At 48.9% G+C, this 15157-nt stretch overlaps 5 protein-coding genes across 5 annotated transcripts; 3 read left to right on the plus strand and 2 right to left on the minus strand.

The window, feature by feature from the left end:
- Positions 1-2164: 2164 nt before the first annotated feature.
- SCP_0606810 (hypothetical protein) lies at positions 2165-3110 on the plus strand (the record flags this gene model as incomplete). The annotated part of the gene is made up of 3 exons (XM_027759813.1): positions 2165-2591; positions 2703-2949; positions 3002-3110. The coding sequence occupies 3 exons, from the start codon at positions 2165-2167 to the stop codon at positions 3108-3110; spliced, it is 783 nt and encodes a 260-aa protein (XP_027615614.1).
- Positions 3111-3182: 72 nt separating this feature from the next.
- SCP_0606820 (hypothetical protein) lies at positions 3183-4311 on the plus strand (the record flags this gene model as incomplete). Its single annotated transcript, XM_027759814.1, has 2 exons — positions 3183-3449; positions 3499-4311. The coding sequence occupies 2 exons, from the start codon at positions 3183-3185 to the stop codon at positions 4309-4311; spliced, it is 1080 nt and encodes a 359-aa protein (XP_027615615.1).
- A 431-nt stretch (positions 4312-4742) lies between these two features.
- SCP_0606830 (hypothetical protein) lies at positions 4743-5642 on the minus strand (the record flags this gene model as incomplete). The annotated part of the gene is made up of 4 exons (XM_027759815.1): positions 4743-4747; positions 4801-4866; positions 4918-5063; positions 5122-5642. The coding sequence occupies 4 exons, from the start codon at positions 5640-5642 to the stop codon at positions 4743-4745; spliced, it is 738 nt and encodes a 245-aa protein (XP_027615616.1).
- Positions 5643-8438: 2796 nt separating this feature from the next.
- On the minus strand, positions 8439-11669 carry SCP_0606840 (hypothetical protein; the record flags this gene model as incomplete). The annotated part of the gene is made up of 2 exons (XM_027759816.1): positions 8439-11069; positions 11118-11669. The coding sequence occupies 2 exons, from the start codon at positions 11667-11669 to the stop codon at positions 8439-8441; spliced, it is 3183 nt and encodes a 1060-aa protein (XP_027615617.1).
- Positions 11670-12741: 1072 nt separating this feature from the next.
- On the plus strand, positions 12742-14942 carry SCP_0606850 (hypothetical protein; the record flags this gene model as incomplete). Its single annotated transcript, XM_027759817.1, has 3 exons — positions 12742-12913; positions 12973-13020; positions 13072-14942. The coding sequence occupies 3 exons, from the start codon at positions 12742-12744 to the stop codon at positions 14940-14942; spliced, it is 2091 nt and encodes a 696-aa protein (XP_027615618.1).
- Between the last annotated feature and the right edge of the window lie 215 nt (positions 14943-15157).

Consider the following 15157-nt stretch of genomic DNA (forward strand, 5'->3'; position numbering starts at 1 on the left):
TTGCGGACGAGCTTGTGCACTACAGATTCTCTGGAGGTGCAATTTGAAGCTGCGCTCGTGTTTCGTTGACATCCATCGCTGATGTCAGCCTAACCAGACAAACAGCATGATGACACCAATGATGGCCCCACCTTGGCGAAGCGGAAGGTTCAGCACTGTTTGTGAGCATGGACGAGACGAAGTTGGAAGTTGTGCCGATCGTTACACTAGTGACTGTGGAAGAGGGAGCTGAGAGTACTTCTTAGTTTCTTGTATGACATTTTGGGGACATCCGTAATATCACTACTCAAGTTCGAGCATGTCCATGATTTGGAGTCGCTCCTGCATATTAGAACACTCCCAGGAGTGGCGAATCTTTTGATACGTGCCCTTAATGTGCATGTGACCTTCTCGGATTCGCACCAAGCCAGAACGATATGCAGTTTATCATGGCGGCCCGTTCTGGACAAAAATCAAGGAGACAGGTTTTCGCTCTTGTATTCACGCGCATTTACGCAGATGCACAGGACGCAAAACTCCTTTTTTCCCGAGGAAATAACTTGGAAAAATGTGTGGAAATCAACAAAGTCATACTGCGGGAAAAACATGAGGAAAAAACGTGTAAAAGAACAAAGCATTTCCGCAGTTTTTCCACTGGAAATAAGTTGGTCGCCAAATATGGTAGTTTTGTCCGGGTTTTGGCATGTCCTGGCATGTCCAGTTGCCTGATATGGTAGGCAACTTATTTCCAAGGGAAAAACCGTGAGAATGTTTTGTTCTTTTCTCACTTTTTTCTCGAGGTTTTTCCTCTGAAAATATATTATTGATTTCCATGCTTTTTGCCAGGTTATTTCCAATGGATAAAAGTGGTAATGCTTCCTGTGATGCATCCCCCGATACACAGAATGTCACGGTTGCCGCTAGTCTCCATTGCAGACTATATATGGCTATGGATGACAGTCGATCCATATCTAGTATATAGTCTGCATCAGGTCACGTCGACTTGTAGGCCTTCCGCCTTACGCCCAAAAAGGAAGCTGCTTTCACCTCAAGCACTGCTCGGCATTTGCCATATGTAGAGTAAAACTGTGTGTAAAATACAAATAAAAATCTGTTGCTGCCTCTATGGACCGTGAACACATGCAAAACACTCCCATACACTTCACAGAAGAAGTGCAAGGTACTTTTGTTATAATCATCTCAACCATAAATCAATGAGACTTACAACTCACAGGGAGAAAACAAGCAGCACCGGCACCAAATACGCCCACTCTGAGCAAGCGACAACGAAGGCGGTCACCTTGCGAGAAGCTCAGCGAAGTTCTCCAATTGATCTCGGACCTGAACTGGACACTCCCGGATTTTCTATATGAATTGTTTAGGGTCAATGACGATAGCGGAGAGAAGATCGAACGAACTGAGTCACACCATGGAATGATATGCATGTTTCTCGGGGGACAGACCAAGCGAACTGTAGCCCATGTCATCAATGAAATTCTTAATGATCCAAGTGGCAAAGCATCACGGGGATCAGAGCAATGGGATGATATGTACTCACAATCCAAGTCATTCCTCGGCATCAAGCTTGCTTCTCCTGCACTGACCACCATGGCAGTAGAGCTTGTGCACTGTCAGCTGGTGAAAGAGATGAAGCAGACAGTCAAGGGAGCAAGTGGACTTCACGGGTCCATGCCACCAGCAAGACATGAGGGACGGTGGGCACTATGCTGGAAGGATATCCCCGCCACGACAATTAGGAATGTCCAAGACATTATGGAGAACAAAAACACACTCATTTTTCATCTAATACTCCCACTTGCAACACCCAAATCTAAGGTTGTGGATAGCGTCGCTCAAAAGCCACGCAAGAGCCGTCCACCTGTCCTTGTGAGTGTGAGCCTTGAGACAACATAACAATAGTCACTGACCTTCACTTCAGGCCACAACAGAGATCTTGAGTAGCATTGCTTACTGTCGGACACCTTACGCTCGCCTATTACCCATCACTCGAGCCATACTCTACTTTGCTTGTGGGGCACAGGAAATGTTGTTTCGTTACAGCAGCCGAGTTGGGCACACACCAAGTTGGAACACTACAGTTGCGACTCTGAAAAGGCTTGCAGAGCTCGATGCCACGTTTCTCCAGACAATTGGCAAGGACGTGTCCAGCAGGTTCTTCCTATGAATGGACAACGTGCAAAAATATGTCAGACGACGGGATGCACGTATTGGACATGGGAATTACATGAAAATTGGGCTCACAGCCACAGTTGCAGAAGCCGTTGACTTTGATCCTGCTGTTGGGGACATTGATGACAAGCGGGCACGAATCGCGCAGAACCTACGGGCTGAACTGACTGTGGAGAAGTTGCTTGGTATGATCGACATCGCACATTTTCGAAAAGTTGGCACACTCCAGTGGCTGCATACACTTGTCACCTACATCCCTCAACTGGCGAAGTATCAGAGTGCGGTAGCGAAGCTTTATAAGACAGATGGAGCAAAGCTGTGCTTACCAAGCAAACAGAAAACCATTATGCATCCCTTGGCGACAGTGGCCAAGAATGAGAATATTATGACCGAACTTCGAGATGCACTGGTGGATTTCCTGGGTCAGCTGGGGCAGAAAGACGGAGACTTCATGCGCTGAATGATTTATATCGGCGGGGATGGTCTAACGTTCAAGCGGCTGCTTCAAATCAAACATTATCAGCACTTTCAAGGTGACGAGTTCCGCAGCTTCGAGATCATTCAGCCGTTCCTCGAGCTATGGCATACCGAATGGACTCACCTGAGTCTCACGTATGAAGCACACTGGGGAAGTTTACTTACACCGGATCCTTCAAAATTGGGACACAGCGCCTCGAAGATCAATCAGAAGGCACCAGCAAATCTTAAGAAAGTCAATTATTACCCTGCGGCTTACACATCTTATCTTGTTCTTGATGTCCGCATGCTCGATTGCTGGAGGTACGAACTATTGTCACTGTCATGAGTAGGGAGATACTGACTTGTACTTCAGGATCCTTCTGGAAACGGACGATATTTTGGAGCACTTTGCGGCTCTAGACAGGGATGGTCAGCTACCCTTGCTGGACGAGCTTCAAGCAAAAGTGGAAATACTATATTAGCGCTATTTCACACGAAAAGCATATGCACTTGCACTTGGCGGTGATGATGCACGCACAAGCTGCGATTCCACCATGACCTTCCCGATAGGCAAGACATGGGTGGCCCCGAAGTTGAATGACAGTAGTACACAAGTATGCCAGGCAGCGAAATCAACTGCCCTACCCAATCAGAAGGCTAACCAGTCCAAGAAAAACAACACGAAACATACCACAGAGCCATTCACAGGGGACCGGACACTGGCACAGTCAATCATGTTCATGCACGACACTCTTCTCTCTCAAAAAGTTGCTCGAGCAGTGGCAGAAGGTGATATTGGTCGTGTATATGAGGGCATAAAGGTATGTACAACTGCAAGAACATCTGTCTGAAACTCATTAAACTACAAAGATGATGCTGTTCAGTTTTGCAGGCTCGTCACATTTGAAATATGTGTCATACCTTCTGGAGACCATATGCGATCTTGAGCTAGAATCTAGCGAAGCTGCGAAAGATGTCTTCCTGAAAAATTGGCTAGTCAATCCATCAGGGAAAGCGCAGAAGTATCAAGAGGGTGATTTTACGCAGGAGCGCTACAATCGAGAACTCGAGACATTTGTGGATCGCAAAGACACCCAATGGAATGCAGATTACATATGCAAAGTCATCTCGCCAAATGTTCACCACTTCATGAAGATGAAGAACACTTATGGGGATGGCGTAGGACTTGCCAAGCATCGTGGCGAGCATCGTGAACCACACAGCAAATCAGAAGTCAGAACACTATTGGAGACCTATAGGAGTGAAGAATTACATCGATTCCGCTCGGGCCATTCATATGACTCAACTGCAGACACCACAGTCGACACATTTGGAGAAGGTGTGGAGCAATTGTATAATGGGAAACTGCAGAAGTGGATCACAGATAGCACATCGACTCGGGCAACGAGGAGCAATTCACAGGCTGAAGAACTATCTACGATGGATGATGCTGATGGTATAGATGATCCATACGACTATGACAATGATGATGAAGAAGACCACAAGCAACCAACCTATACATCAGGGAACATGGTCCTCGTCGATGGGGAACTACAAGTTAAACTGGAGGATATATCGGTGCAATCAGCAGCTAGCTACATGGACGAGGATGTGGACGAGGAAGTCAATTATGCAGAAGACAGTGAGGACACTCACAGTGACACGGAGTTGGGAGAAATGTAGTGAGAACAACTAGCCACGTATTCTTTTGTTCTCCTTGTCCTGTAGCAGCATAAATCCATCAACGAACTGCGCAAGCAAACAAAGCACAAAAGGTACTCACGCCATGGCGCTGTGATACAGCTCTGGAACTTGTACTGCCAACTCAAGTCCTCTTGCGACCGCGTGAAGTAGATCCTTCCAGTGCAAAAGAACCAAAGAAGCACTGACCACTAGCCTCCGTGGCATACCTAGAAGACATCCCGTATGTGAGTGGAGATTGCTGCCATGAGTGGGACCATGATGGTACTTAGGCAAGCAGTTATTTGCCATTGACTTGCAACATTCATATGGTTGAACAGCCCTGGAATCCTGCAACGTCTGAGCCTGAAGCGGTACTGGATTTTCTGGAATGGAAGTGCCTCCATTGAGTGCATGGGTAACAAGACCAACATTCAGCCTGCGCCGCTCAGTCGTGAGTGAAGGAGCATGATAATATGCATGACAACTGACCGGTTTGCAACTTGATCACTGAGTGGAGCGTCCTCAGATGCACAATTGAGTGTGCTTTCTTCTGGCCTGTGAGCAGAATGTGAGAATCAATCATAGTGCCCCTCGTCGAGCACATACCTGGAGTCAACCTCATGCTCCTCGCCCCTCGACTCCTCAGAGCTCTCGCTCTCCCATCCAGGACCTCCATCCACAGCAGTATCGCCCCAGGCCTTTGACTCTGCACGTTTGTGCACTTCTTCGGCACGGATCGCTGGGAAACTCCTCTGTAGCTCACAAACAACATCTCAGAGCTCACGGCGATGCGGCTGCAGATACGTTCACCCTGCGATCAGAGCATCAAGGTCCTTGATGCTCTGGAGCAATGCGAAGCGATCCAAGATGGCCTTGATGACAGGATCTGGAAGATAGATGAATTCAGGAATAATGTCTGTGTCGACGCTATCAGCGGCTACATAGATCGACTTGCGCAGTTGGAGCAGTCGATCCTTGCCTCTGTCTCGCATTCCTCTGCTGAGATGGTCCTTGTGCTTGACCGGATTCATCGCCTTCTTCATAGGGAAGAGCCGATCAGGGAGATCCTCGGGCACACAGCCACTGCAGTCGCAAGTTGATCGAATGGGCCGTAGGTTGACCTGGCAGCTGGAGCAGGTACAGGGAGGATCAGTGGTGAGATTGTCGTATAGATGGTTCTGCTCAGCAATTTTGCAGTCAGCTAGGAGCATGTGAGCCATGCTCAGATCAAATTCATCCCCGGCGTTTTTCCCACCACCTGTCTTCTTCTTCTGATGCCCCTTGTCAATAATTGTGCGTGCCTTCTTCATCGTGTTTTTTGGAATGTACATGATACCGCGTGCGTCGTTCACAAGGCGCCTGTCACATCCAGACCAACCATCAGGGTGTCCATTGCAACCACAATCTGTGCGTCGGGATCCTCGCGGAATACACGCAGAGTGTCACCATTGAAGTCTTCCCAGTGGAGGGCATTATAAAGACGGATACACTTCTGCGGGTCTGGTGAGCCCGGCACAATGCTGCGAAGGTATGTTGCAAGACGATCCCCGTGCTGTATTCTAGGGCAGAATATGATTGTCTTGCAGTTTTCCTTCAGAACCCATCTAAAATCCCGAAACCTGGGACCTGAGAGCCCTCGTGTTAGGGTGTGGAATAAGAGCTGCACATCAGGATGAATGTTGGAATGACGAATGAAGTGAAAGGCACCCTCACATAGACCAAAAAAGGTGCAGACATTTTCGGTAGCCTCTCCGGCAGCCAGAGTCGCTGTAGTAAGGAGAAGTATGATTCTCTTGGGTAAATGCATGCGCGCAAATCCAATTTGTGTGAAGGCGGGCCGGAAATGAAGACCCCATGAATTGCAGAGGTGGAACTCATCCACCCCGAGTAAGCACGCTCTCTTCGTGAACGTACGATCTTCTACAAGTGAACTGTAGCCATCTGTCTGAAGCATCTCGGGCGAGATCAAAATCATTGAGATGCCTGCACGAGCTGTCTCCCACAGATTCTCCCCTCATTTTCGTGCAAGCCCGGCTGTCCTATTATTGATTACAAGGGTGCTGAGTCCCAGAGATTTAAAATGGTGCTCCTATTGGTATATTAGCATCATGCACGAGCATAAAACTGTCGCACTCACCATTTCTTCTTCTAAGCTTAGAGTAGGATATATTATAAGCATGCCCGGATCCAAAGGAATGTCTTTGACAGGTTTTAAAGGAGGAGGCTGTTGACTAAGTGAACGTAATGCTAACATGTACATGGCATAGAATCCTGTCTTGCCGGCGCCCGTGGGTAGAACAACTACCACATCTTCATCATCGAGTAGCTTGCAGACACCCTCGAGTTGATAGTCATGGGGCGCGTACGGAAGATGTGGTTGAAGGAGGTCTCGAATGAACTGGTAGCCATCCGGTGAGCTGAATGTGAATGTACGGGAATGCTCATCACCAGCTTCGAGCGCAAACTCTGTCATCAAAAGGCGTACGAACGACTAGACGCGTCGTTCAACGCGTTCAACGCGCTGTTTGCGCAAGCTTGTTAAAGCACGTGACTCCGCAAAAATCCGTAAGGCGGAAGGCCCACTAAGCCGCGCCAGCTGATGTAGACTAAGTCTGCATCAAGTCGCGTCGATTTACAGGCCTCCCCTCTTACGCCCAAAAAGGAAACAACAACTGCAGCTAAGCACGTGAATTTAAAAGCTGGAAGGACAACGACAGCCCGGGTGGCTGATATTCAACCTAAGAAGTCAATATACATCCTTCAGAATCCTTGCCTGTTATTTCAGTGTTAGAAATCGCGCCTTAGTTCCCAAATAGGAAGGTAGTGATGGCGGGTCAAGATGCGTCGGGGCGCGTGATTGCGCGTCCTAAAATAGATTTCTGTATATATACAGTTCTAGACGCTCCACTTTATATAAGCAAATTTCCTTCTTTGTCTTTCTTTGTAATCATGCCCTCGGCTTGTCTGCCCTTGGGCGCTCCCCAATTTCTGGAGCTCCAGAAATTTGGGCGCTACTTTCCAACACTCCCCCTCAAGCCGATGAGCATTCCGAGCTTCTTTGTGAGCTTCTCGTGCCTCGGCTTAGGGAGTGACTTTGTTAGGATATCCGCTATCATGTCCTCCGTGGGACAGTAGTGGATATCAATATATTTATCCCTCAATTTTTCGCGCACATAATGATGCTTTACATCAAAATGTTTTGATTTCGCGTGAAATTGGGGATCACGTGCGATTGAGATCGCCGCTGTATTATCCTCGAATAAAATTGTAGGATCTTGTTGCTCGAAACCTATTTCTTTGAATAGTGTTCGGAGCCATACGGCTTCTTTTGCCGCTTCAGCGGATGCCATGTATTCGGCTTCCGTGGTGGATGACGCGACCGTGGTTTGCTTCTTTGAGCTCCACGTGATCGTGCCATTTCCTAATTTAAATAAATATCCCGAGATTGATTTGCGATCTCGGATATCGTTCGCATAGTCTGCATCTGAGTAGCCCACAAATATGGATTGATCTTCGGGCTTGACATCTGCAATTGGCCCGTAGATTATTCCAAGTTCTCGCGTTCCGGATAGATAGCGGAGGACGCGTTTAGCAGCAGTCCAATGAGCCATTCCGGGATTGGCAGTAAATGAGCTAAGCCGTTGCACGGCGTGAGCAATGTCTGGTCTCGTGGCAATTGCCGTGTACATCAGTGATCCGATGAGCGATGCATATCCGTTGTCTCAGTCGCATTCATCATCAGTTTCGGGTTCTTCTTTTTCAAGCACTGTATTTGGATCAAGAGGCATCCCGACCGTGTTGGCGTTCATAAGCCCATTCTTGTGTAGGATAGACTCAATATATTTTGTCTGAGAGATTTTGATTGTCCGCTTTGAACGGTCTCTCTCAATTTCTATCCCCACAATTTTTCGGGGTTCGCCAAGGTCGGTAACTTCGAACATATTTCGGAGTTCCCTCTTCAATTGGTCCATCAGTGCGCAATCATTGGTGAATATTAATAGGTCGTCCACCCAAACGGTGACGATTTCTATCTTATCATCTTTGATCCGAATGTACGCACATGGATCCGAGAATAGGCGCTTGAATCCCGCATCTAATAACTTGCGGTTCAGTATGATATTCCATTCTCAGCCAGACAGCTTTAGCCCGTAGAGGGTTTTCTTTAATTTACATACGCGGTATGTTCCATCGCTGTATCCTTCGGGTTGCCGCATATACACTTCTTCTTTGAGAGTTCCATTAAGATAGGCGCCTTTCACGTCCATCTGTCCGATCTCCCAATCTAAGATTGCGGCTAGCCCGAGGATAGCTCGAATGGTTTCGAGGCGGACTACGGGCGCGAACGTCTCGGTATAGTCCATGCCTGGGATTTGAGAATATCCCTTCACAACCAGGCGGGCTTTGTATTTGATTATTTCACCCTCTTTGTTTGTTTTCTTAACTAGAACCCATTTATTTCCTACGGGTTTTCGATCTTCGGGAGGTTCCACTAACTCCCAAGTCTCCATACCCTGTAGTTGATTGAGTTCCGTCTGGACTGCCTGTTCCCATTTGGGCCACTCGAGTGATCTCTTGGCATCACTGAGCGTCTTTGGCTCGTCCGCATCCGCATTTCCGTGGGTGCTTATCGCAATATAGACTAATTCGGCATTTGATTTATCTGGATCATTATCCAGATCTTCGTCTGCCTCTGGGTCGTGCATTAGATGGTAATCATGCCGAACTGTCTTTCTTCTGGTTCGTCTGGGCTGGCTTGGTGCGTCCGTCCCGCTTTCCTCGCGTTGATCAGGATCATGATCCTGTCTGCGCTTTCGCGGATTTTTGGCAGGTGACTGTGGCGCGGAAGTTCCTAACTCCCCCTCGCGCCGCACGTCTGCGGTCGTTGTGAGGTTTGGGACTTCGGGTCTCCTTTCCGCATGCGGCACGTCTGACGCATTGCTAGGTAAAGTGCCCGGAAATATATTTTGCTCCCCCTCACGCTGTGCTGTGAGGATAGGTACGTCGGATCCTATTTGCTCTTGTGGCACGTGAGGCGCGTTGCCGGGCAAATGGTCCGGGGAATTCGAAGAAAATTGGAAATTACGCGAGATTTTAATCTGGCGCGTGTGCGCATCATAATATTTGATGGCTTTGGGTCCGTCCATGTATCCAACAAAAATATACTTGTTGGCACGGGGCGCTAGCTTTGATAGTGTTGCGTCTTCCATGAGGACCCATACGGGGGAACCGAATTCTTGTAGGTACGAGATATTTGGTTTCGTCCCATTCCATTTTTCTTCGGGAGTTGCCCCATTTAACGCCTGGGTAGGCGATCTATTTTTAATATAGACTGCGTGAGCAATCACTTCAGCCCAAAGATAACGAGGTAGATCTCTCGCATAGATCATCGCGCGCGCTAGTCCAAGCAGTGTGCGATTCAATCTCTCAGAGACTCCGTTCTGGGATGGTGAGTACGGTGCAGTCAGACCCATCTCGATCCCTTTCATTTGACACCAGTTAATTAATTCGGTGTTTATATATTCTCGACCGTTGTCGAGCCTGAGTCGCAAGGGTTTATTTCCAAACTTGCGCTCGATATAGGTAATATAATTCTTTACCTTTTCAGTTACTTCATCTTTATGCCTCATAAATAGTACTGTACTTCGACGACTGTAATCATCGGTAAATGTAATAAAATATTTCCACCCTTGTAGAGCGGCTGTCTGCGCAGGTCCCCACACATCCGTGTGTGTTAATTCTCCGGGTACCTTGCTGCATTCGTCCGTCTCTTTGGGAAATGGCTTCCGCGTCGCCTTTGCTTGGATGCATGCCTCGCAATTAATTTCATCTGGGCTTGGCGAGATTTCTAGGCCATCAACAAGCCCTTCGCGATATAATCGCGTAAGCGCTGGTTTCCCGATATGGCCATAGATCTTGTGCCACTCTTCCCAGGTATGCGGGCCGTATTCCTTAGCAGTATAGGTTCGCGCAGGTTGCGGAACTATTGGACGCAATTTCAATGAATATAGTCGTCCATTTTTCTTGCCTATAGCAAGAGTGTGTTTATTTTTATCTATTAGTATTGCGCGACTATTACCCATAAGTACTCTTCCTCCCGCGTCGTCCAAACGCGTGATGGAGAGGAGGCTATTGGGTGCTGTCGGCGCATACAGTACACCGTGGAGACGGAATTTCACTTTCCGGTCTCCTACTTCACTTTCGACATCGACCGTACCGCGGCCCAATGCCTGCGTTGGTTGCGGTCCGATGCCCGTGATCGCGTGATCTTCGAGCGCCTGATAGGTCGCGAAGACTTCACGACGATTTGTAATGTGCGAAGTTGTCCCGGAGTCGGCAAACCACTCATAGAAAGAAGCGATTTCGCCATCAGATCCGAGAGATACAGTGTCGCTATCATTATTGTAGGCTATTTTTGCCTCATCCTCTTTCGATTCGACCTCGCGTGCTTCATAAGCACGTTCCGTCTTTTGCCGTTTCATCAGCGGGCCCTGTCTGGCTTTGCCGCCACCTTTAGCCCAACAATCCGTGGCCTTATGCCCGAATTTTCCGCAATTCATACATTTGACCTTGTCGCGGTGCCGACACTCGTTACCAAGATGTCCCGGCTTTCCGCAGATCGAACATTTTTTGTATTCCCCAAAGGGGCGCTTCTTTCCTTTGGCAACCATGGCTTGGTCCGAGGATTGACCGCGCTCGCCACGCTCGTGCCTTCGCCTATTTTCATCAAGAATGATGGCAATCAATTCTTGTGATGTAAGCTAAGGGCGCACGTTGTCAGCACCTTCGGCGCCAACATTGCCGCCCACGGCGCCAAAGTAAGAGCTGAGGAAAGAGTCCCAGCTCTCCGGTAATGAGGTAGCCAGAATGAGCCGGAAATCTTCGTCAGAAACAACCTTCCCCATTAGGTGGAGTTGTTCCTGGATCTGTCGTAGCTGTGTAATGTGACTGGAGATATTATCTTCTTCCTTGGCTTGCATCCGGTAAAAACGCCGGCACAGCGCGAGAATTCCATGCTGTCCACGCTGTTCCTTGACTGTGCGAAGCTGCTCCCACATGGCCCATGCTGTCTCAGCTCCAGCGATGTGCACCATCTGGGAATCTCCCAGCGATAGCACAATTACGTTCTGGGCCTTGAGGTCCTTCTCTCCCCAGGCGCTAATCTCCGCCTCTCTCGCTGCCCTATTGGCCGGGTCATTACTCGGCTGCGGCTTCGGTGTCTTTCCGGTCACATACTCCTGGAGACCCTTATCATTAAGGATGGCCTCGACGCGGCGCTTCCACGAGAGCCAATTGTCTTCCTTCAGGAGCGGGATCCGGTAAGCATTGCTATTGCTCGTATTATCAGCGCTGGTCGACATTATTTGTTCTCGTACTAGTAAGGGGGTAACAATTTTTGTAGCCACAATAGGGGCTGTTGTTATCCAAGTATTTATTGGCTAGAGCCGGGGCTCATAACCTGTTAGAAATCGCGCCTTAGTTCCCAAATAGGAAGGTAGTGATGGCGGGTCAAGATGCGTCGGGGCGCGTGATTGCGCGTCCTAAAATAGATTTCTGTATATATACAGTTCTAGACGCTCCACTTTATATAAGCAAATTTCCTTCTTTGTCTTTCTTTGTAATCATGCCCTCGGCTTGTCTGCCCTTGGGCGCTCCCCAATTTCTGGAGCTCCAGAAATTTGGGCGCTACTTTCCAACATTCAGGAATGTTCTTTGGAGGCACTGATAAGGAGAAGAGGTGCAGATGTCCATTTCACTACAAGACTGTGCAGCATGGCCTGTTTCCGGCCTTCCTTGCTACGAACTATACTAGAAATATTTTTTGAAGTAACTCAGGTCCTAAAAACACGGTATCATTAGCCTAGCTACCCGTTCTTCCCTGCAGGAAGAGGAGAATGCATTGGACAACGCGACGCGTATACACAGAATCACGGTTGCACGTGATGCGGAAACTTCCGTAAGGTGGGAGCCTGCCAAAAATGCGCTAGTTGACCAAGACTAGGTTGCCGCCAGGAATTGACAAGACTGATGCATTTTTGTCCAGAACGGGCCGCCATAATCATGACGTGTCGACTGGCGGCGGGCGTGGTCAAGCGTCTGATGGTCGTGCGCGCCAAAAGTTGAACTGAAATGCTCACGGCTCCACTCAGACACGTCGCTGTTGATGTTAACAGTTCTCTCCACTCATTCCGTAGACCAGCAGTAGACCAGCAGTGGACTGCCCATCGCGCGACAACGCAACGCAGGAATTCAACACGGTCTGAGGATATCTGTGAGAGAAACAAATTCAGAAGTGCCGAGAAGCTTGTTAGAGAAAACGGTGGATTCCTTATTCTTCAAGTACGCGCGTACGTCCGTTTTATTTACTGTAATTTTTTCTGTTGACATTCTGGGTGCTACTGCATCACAATCTCTCAGTACTGGTTCACACCGATGGCTCTCCCACTCGTCTGGCTTGGAAATTACACCTTCTTTCCTATAGGCACCACCTCGGCTGTGTGCCTGACAAGAGATCTCTCCCCTGAAGAACGTGCTGATGTCCTTCTGCTTGGATGCGGTGATCTTAGGAGCGTCTTGTACACCATCTTCTGCGAAGCCGAGAAAAGTAAGTGCGACATCTAATGCACACAATTCGTTCCTAACGAGGGCTGGTTTTCCTCACAGGGCGCCGGCTTGACTTCACTTGTTGCGACCTCGATCCAGGCGTGCTGGGTGAGTGTTTTCGTGTAGTAAATATTAGAGTAGTTTTACTAACTCGTGCAGCCCGCAATGTGCTACTGTTGACCATGATCGCCGACAATACATACCCTGTCACCACTATCGTATGGAATATGTTCTACCATATTAGTTTGGACGAAGAGTCCCATACGGCCTTGATCACCCAATGCAAAAAGCTGATCAATTTCTCCGACAATCTTCAATGTTGGAACTCGTCTCCCTATGGCGCGTTCACAAGAATGTGCACAGAGTACACGCTGGCGCAGCTTCGACGATACTGGGTGTTATATGTCGGCATGCAGAATATGCCGACTGAGCGTAAACAGTCTCTTCGCGAAACTCTCTTAAAGGAATATCAAGTTGCCCCTGCTGCCCTTTTCTGGATGGCCTCACGTTCGGCTGGCCCCTTCAGACTATCGGCATTCGAGTCCAACGTGAAGTTTGGGCAATACTGGGATGCGGGCGTGACATTTTCAGATCCCGCACAGATTGCGGCTGCGACATATCTCAATCCGACTTTTGTCTACTCCTTCGGCGGAGAAGGCTGTATTGTCTACCCCTTCACGCACCCGACTGTCGATTTCCATCTCGCATCAGTGGTCGGTAATAGCTATGGTTCAGCAGACGTATTTGATCTGGTCAAGGCCGCCCAGATGCAATTCTACGATTGGTGCTCAGCCTTCCGAGCTTCCATCTGCTCTACCAGACACCCTACTCCCGTCATTCGTATTCTACTGGCGGAAGCAACTGCAGCATGCTATGCGTTCCAGTCCTTCCGCACCGCAAAAACTGCTTCTGCGAGTGTACTCGTTGGCCCTTGGACCACACAAACCATCCAACTCAGCAAGGAGGATTATCCATCTCGGAGTGCCCCTATACGCTTCAACGTGATTGATGCGTCCGACCTGGAAGACAATGTCGGACTCTTGAATATCCTGACTGCGGTGGTTCCACTATTATCACATCCTTCCAGATGCAGCGTTCTGTATACTGAATCTCAACATTACCAAACCACGGGTGACCAGAGCCTCGTCTACGAGGATGGGACGGGCAAGCCTCTCCCACATGACGATGGTGCCAGAGATTTCACACAACGGGTGTACGCGGACATGACAACCATCGCCCTCGTGGTAGGTGTGTGCCCCGTCGACTATCTGTCGTGCTTCAGTTCGCATTGCAATACGGATGAGCTGATTGTCCGCACGTTATTTCGACAAACCGGCGATTCGGCGTTGTTTCACCAGAACTTGACTTGGAGGGTACCGGCTTCCGGAGATACCACAGCCAGACCGGACAAATGTTCGTACCGAGCTATCCCAGGAGCTCTCGTGTTCACACCACGACAGCTTGGAACACTGCTCTTCAACATGTATTGCCGAATGTTCAACCACGAAGAGGAGAGGCTTTTTTTTGGGCAGGATGGTCCGTTGTCAACGGTCGAAGCAGTTTCCCTCCAGTGCAACATTGTCCATAACACAAGCGAAAGCTTCATTCTGTTCCTTAAATTTGTCAAGCAAACGCATCAACTCACGGATGATGGATGGGCTGAAGTGATGGACCAACTCATCGGTTTGCGCGAGACCCGGGACCAGGCCTTTACGCAGCAAAGGAGCGATTACCAGGAGTTGCTCGCGCAACTGTATCGACATGGACTCTACATGCATGCCCCAATGCTAGCAGCGGCGCCGAAATGCAGTCTTTTGTCGACATGGGAGTCCGTGCCTCTTCTTCTTCGCATTGTCTTCACCGTTCCACGGCAAAGCTTGACTGTCCTTGATCGAGCAGAAGTAGAGTATGTGGCCCGCAGGAGCTCTGTCATGCTGCAGGGTGAAGTCAGTGCTGCAATGGATACATGTCGGTTCATGCTGCTTTTGGGAATGCAATCAAAACGGGTACGGATGCTTGTCCTTCGGTGATGATCAAGGAGGATCCCGAAGGATGGAATGGTTCCTCTCCTCTTGTGGTATCCTTCACTGTTCCAACTGCCGTCCTGTCTGCAGAAAACGAAGACGCGGTAGTGTCTCTTTCCCTTCGACGGACTCCCGCTGCTGCGGCCTGGTTCTCAGAAGAGCTAGGGCCCGCCCTCCGCCTCTTCTCAGCAAAAATTACGGATGAATCTCACGTTCTCGTC

This window comes from Sparassis crispa (genome assembly GCF_003851025.1).
Source record: "Sparassis crispa DNA, contig_000005F, whole genome shotgun sequence".
In the NCBI taxonomy this organism is placed as follows: Eukaryota; Fungi; Basidiomycota; class Agaricomycetes; order Polyporales; family Sparassidaceae; genus Sparassis; species Sparassis crispa.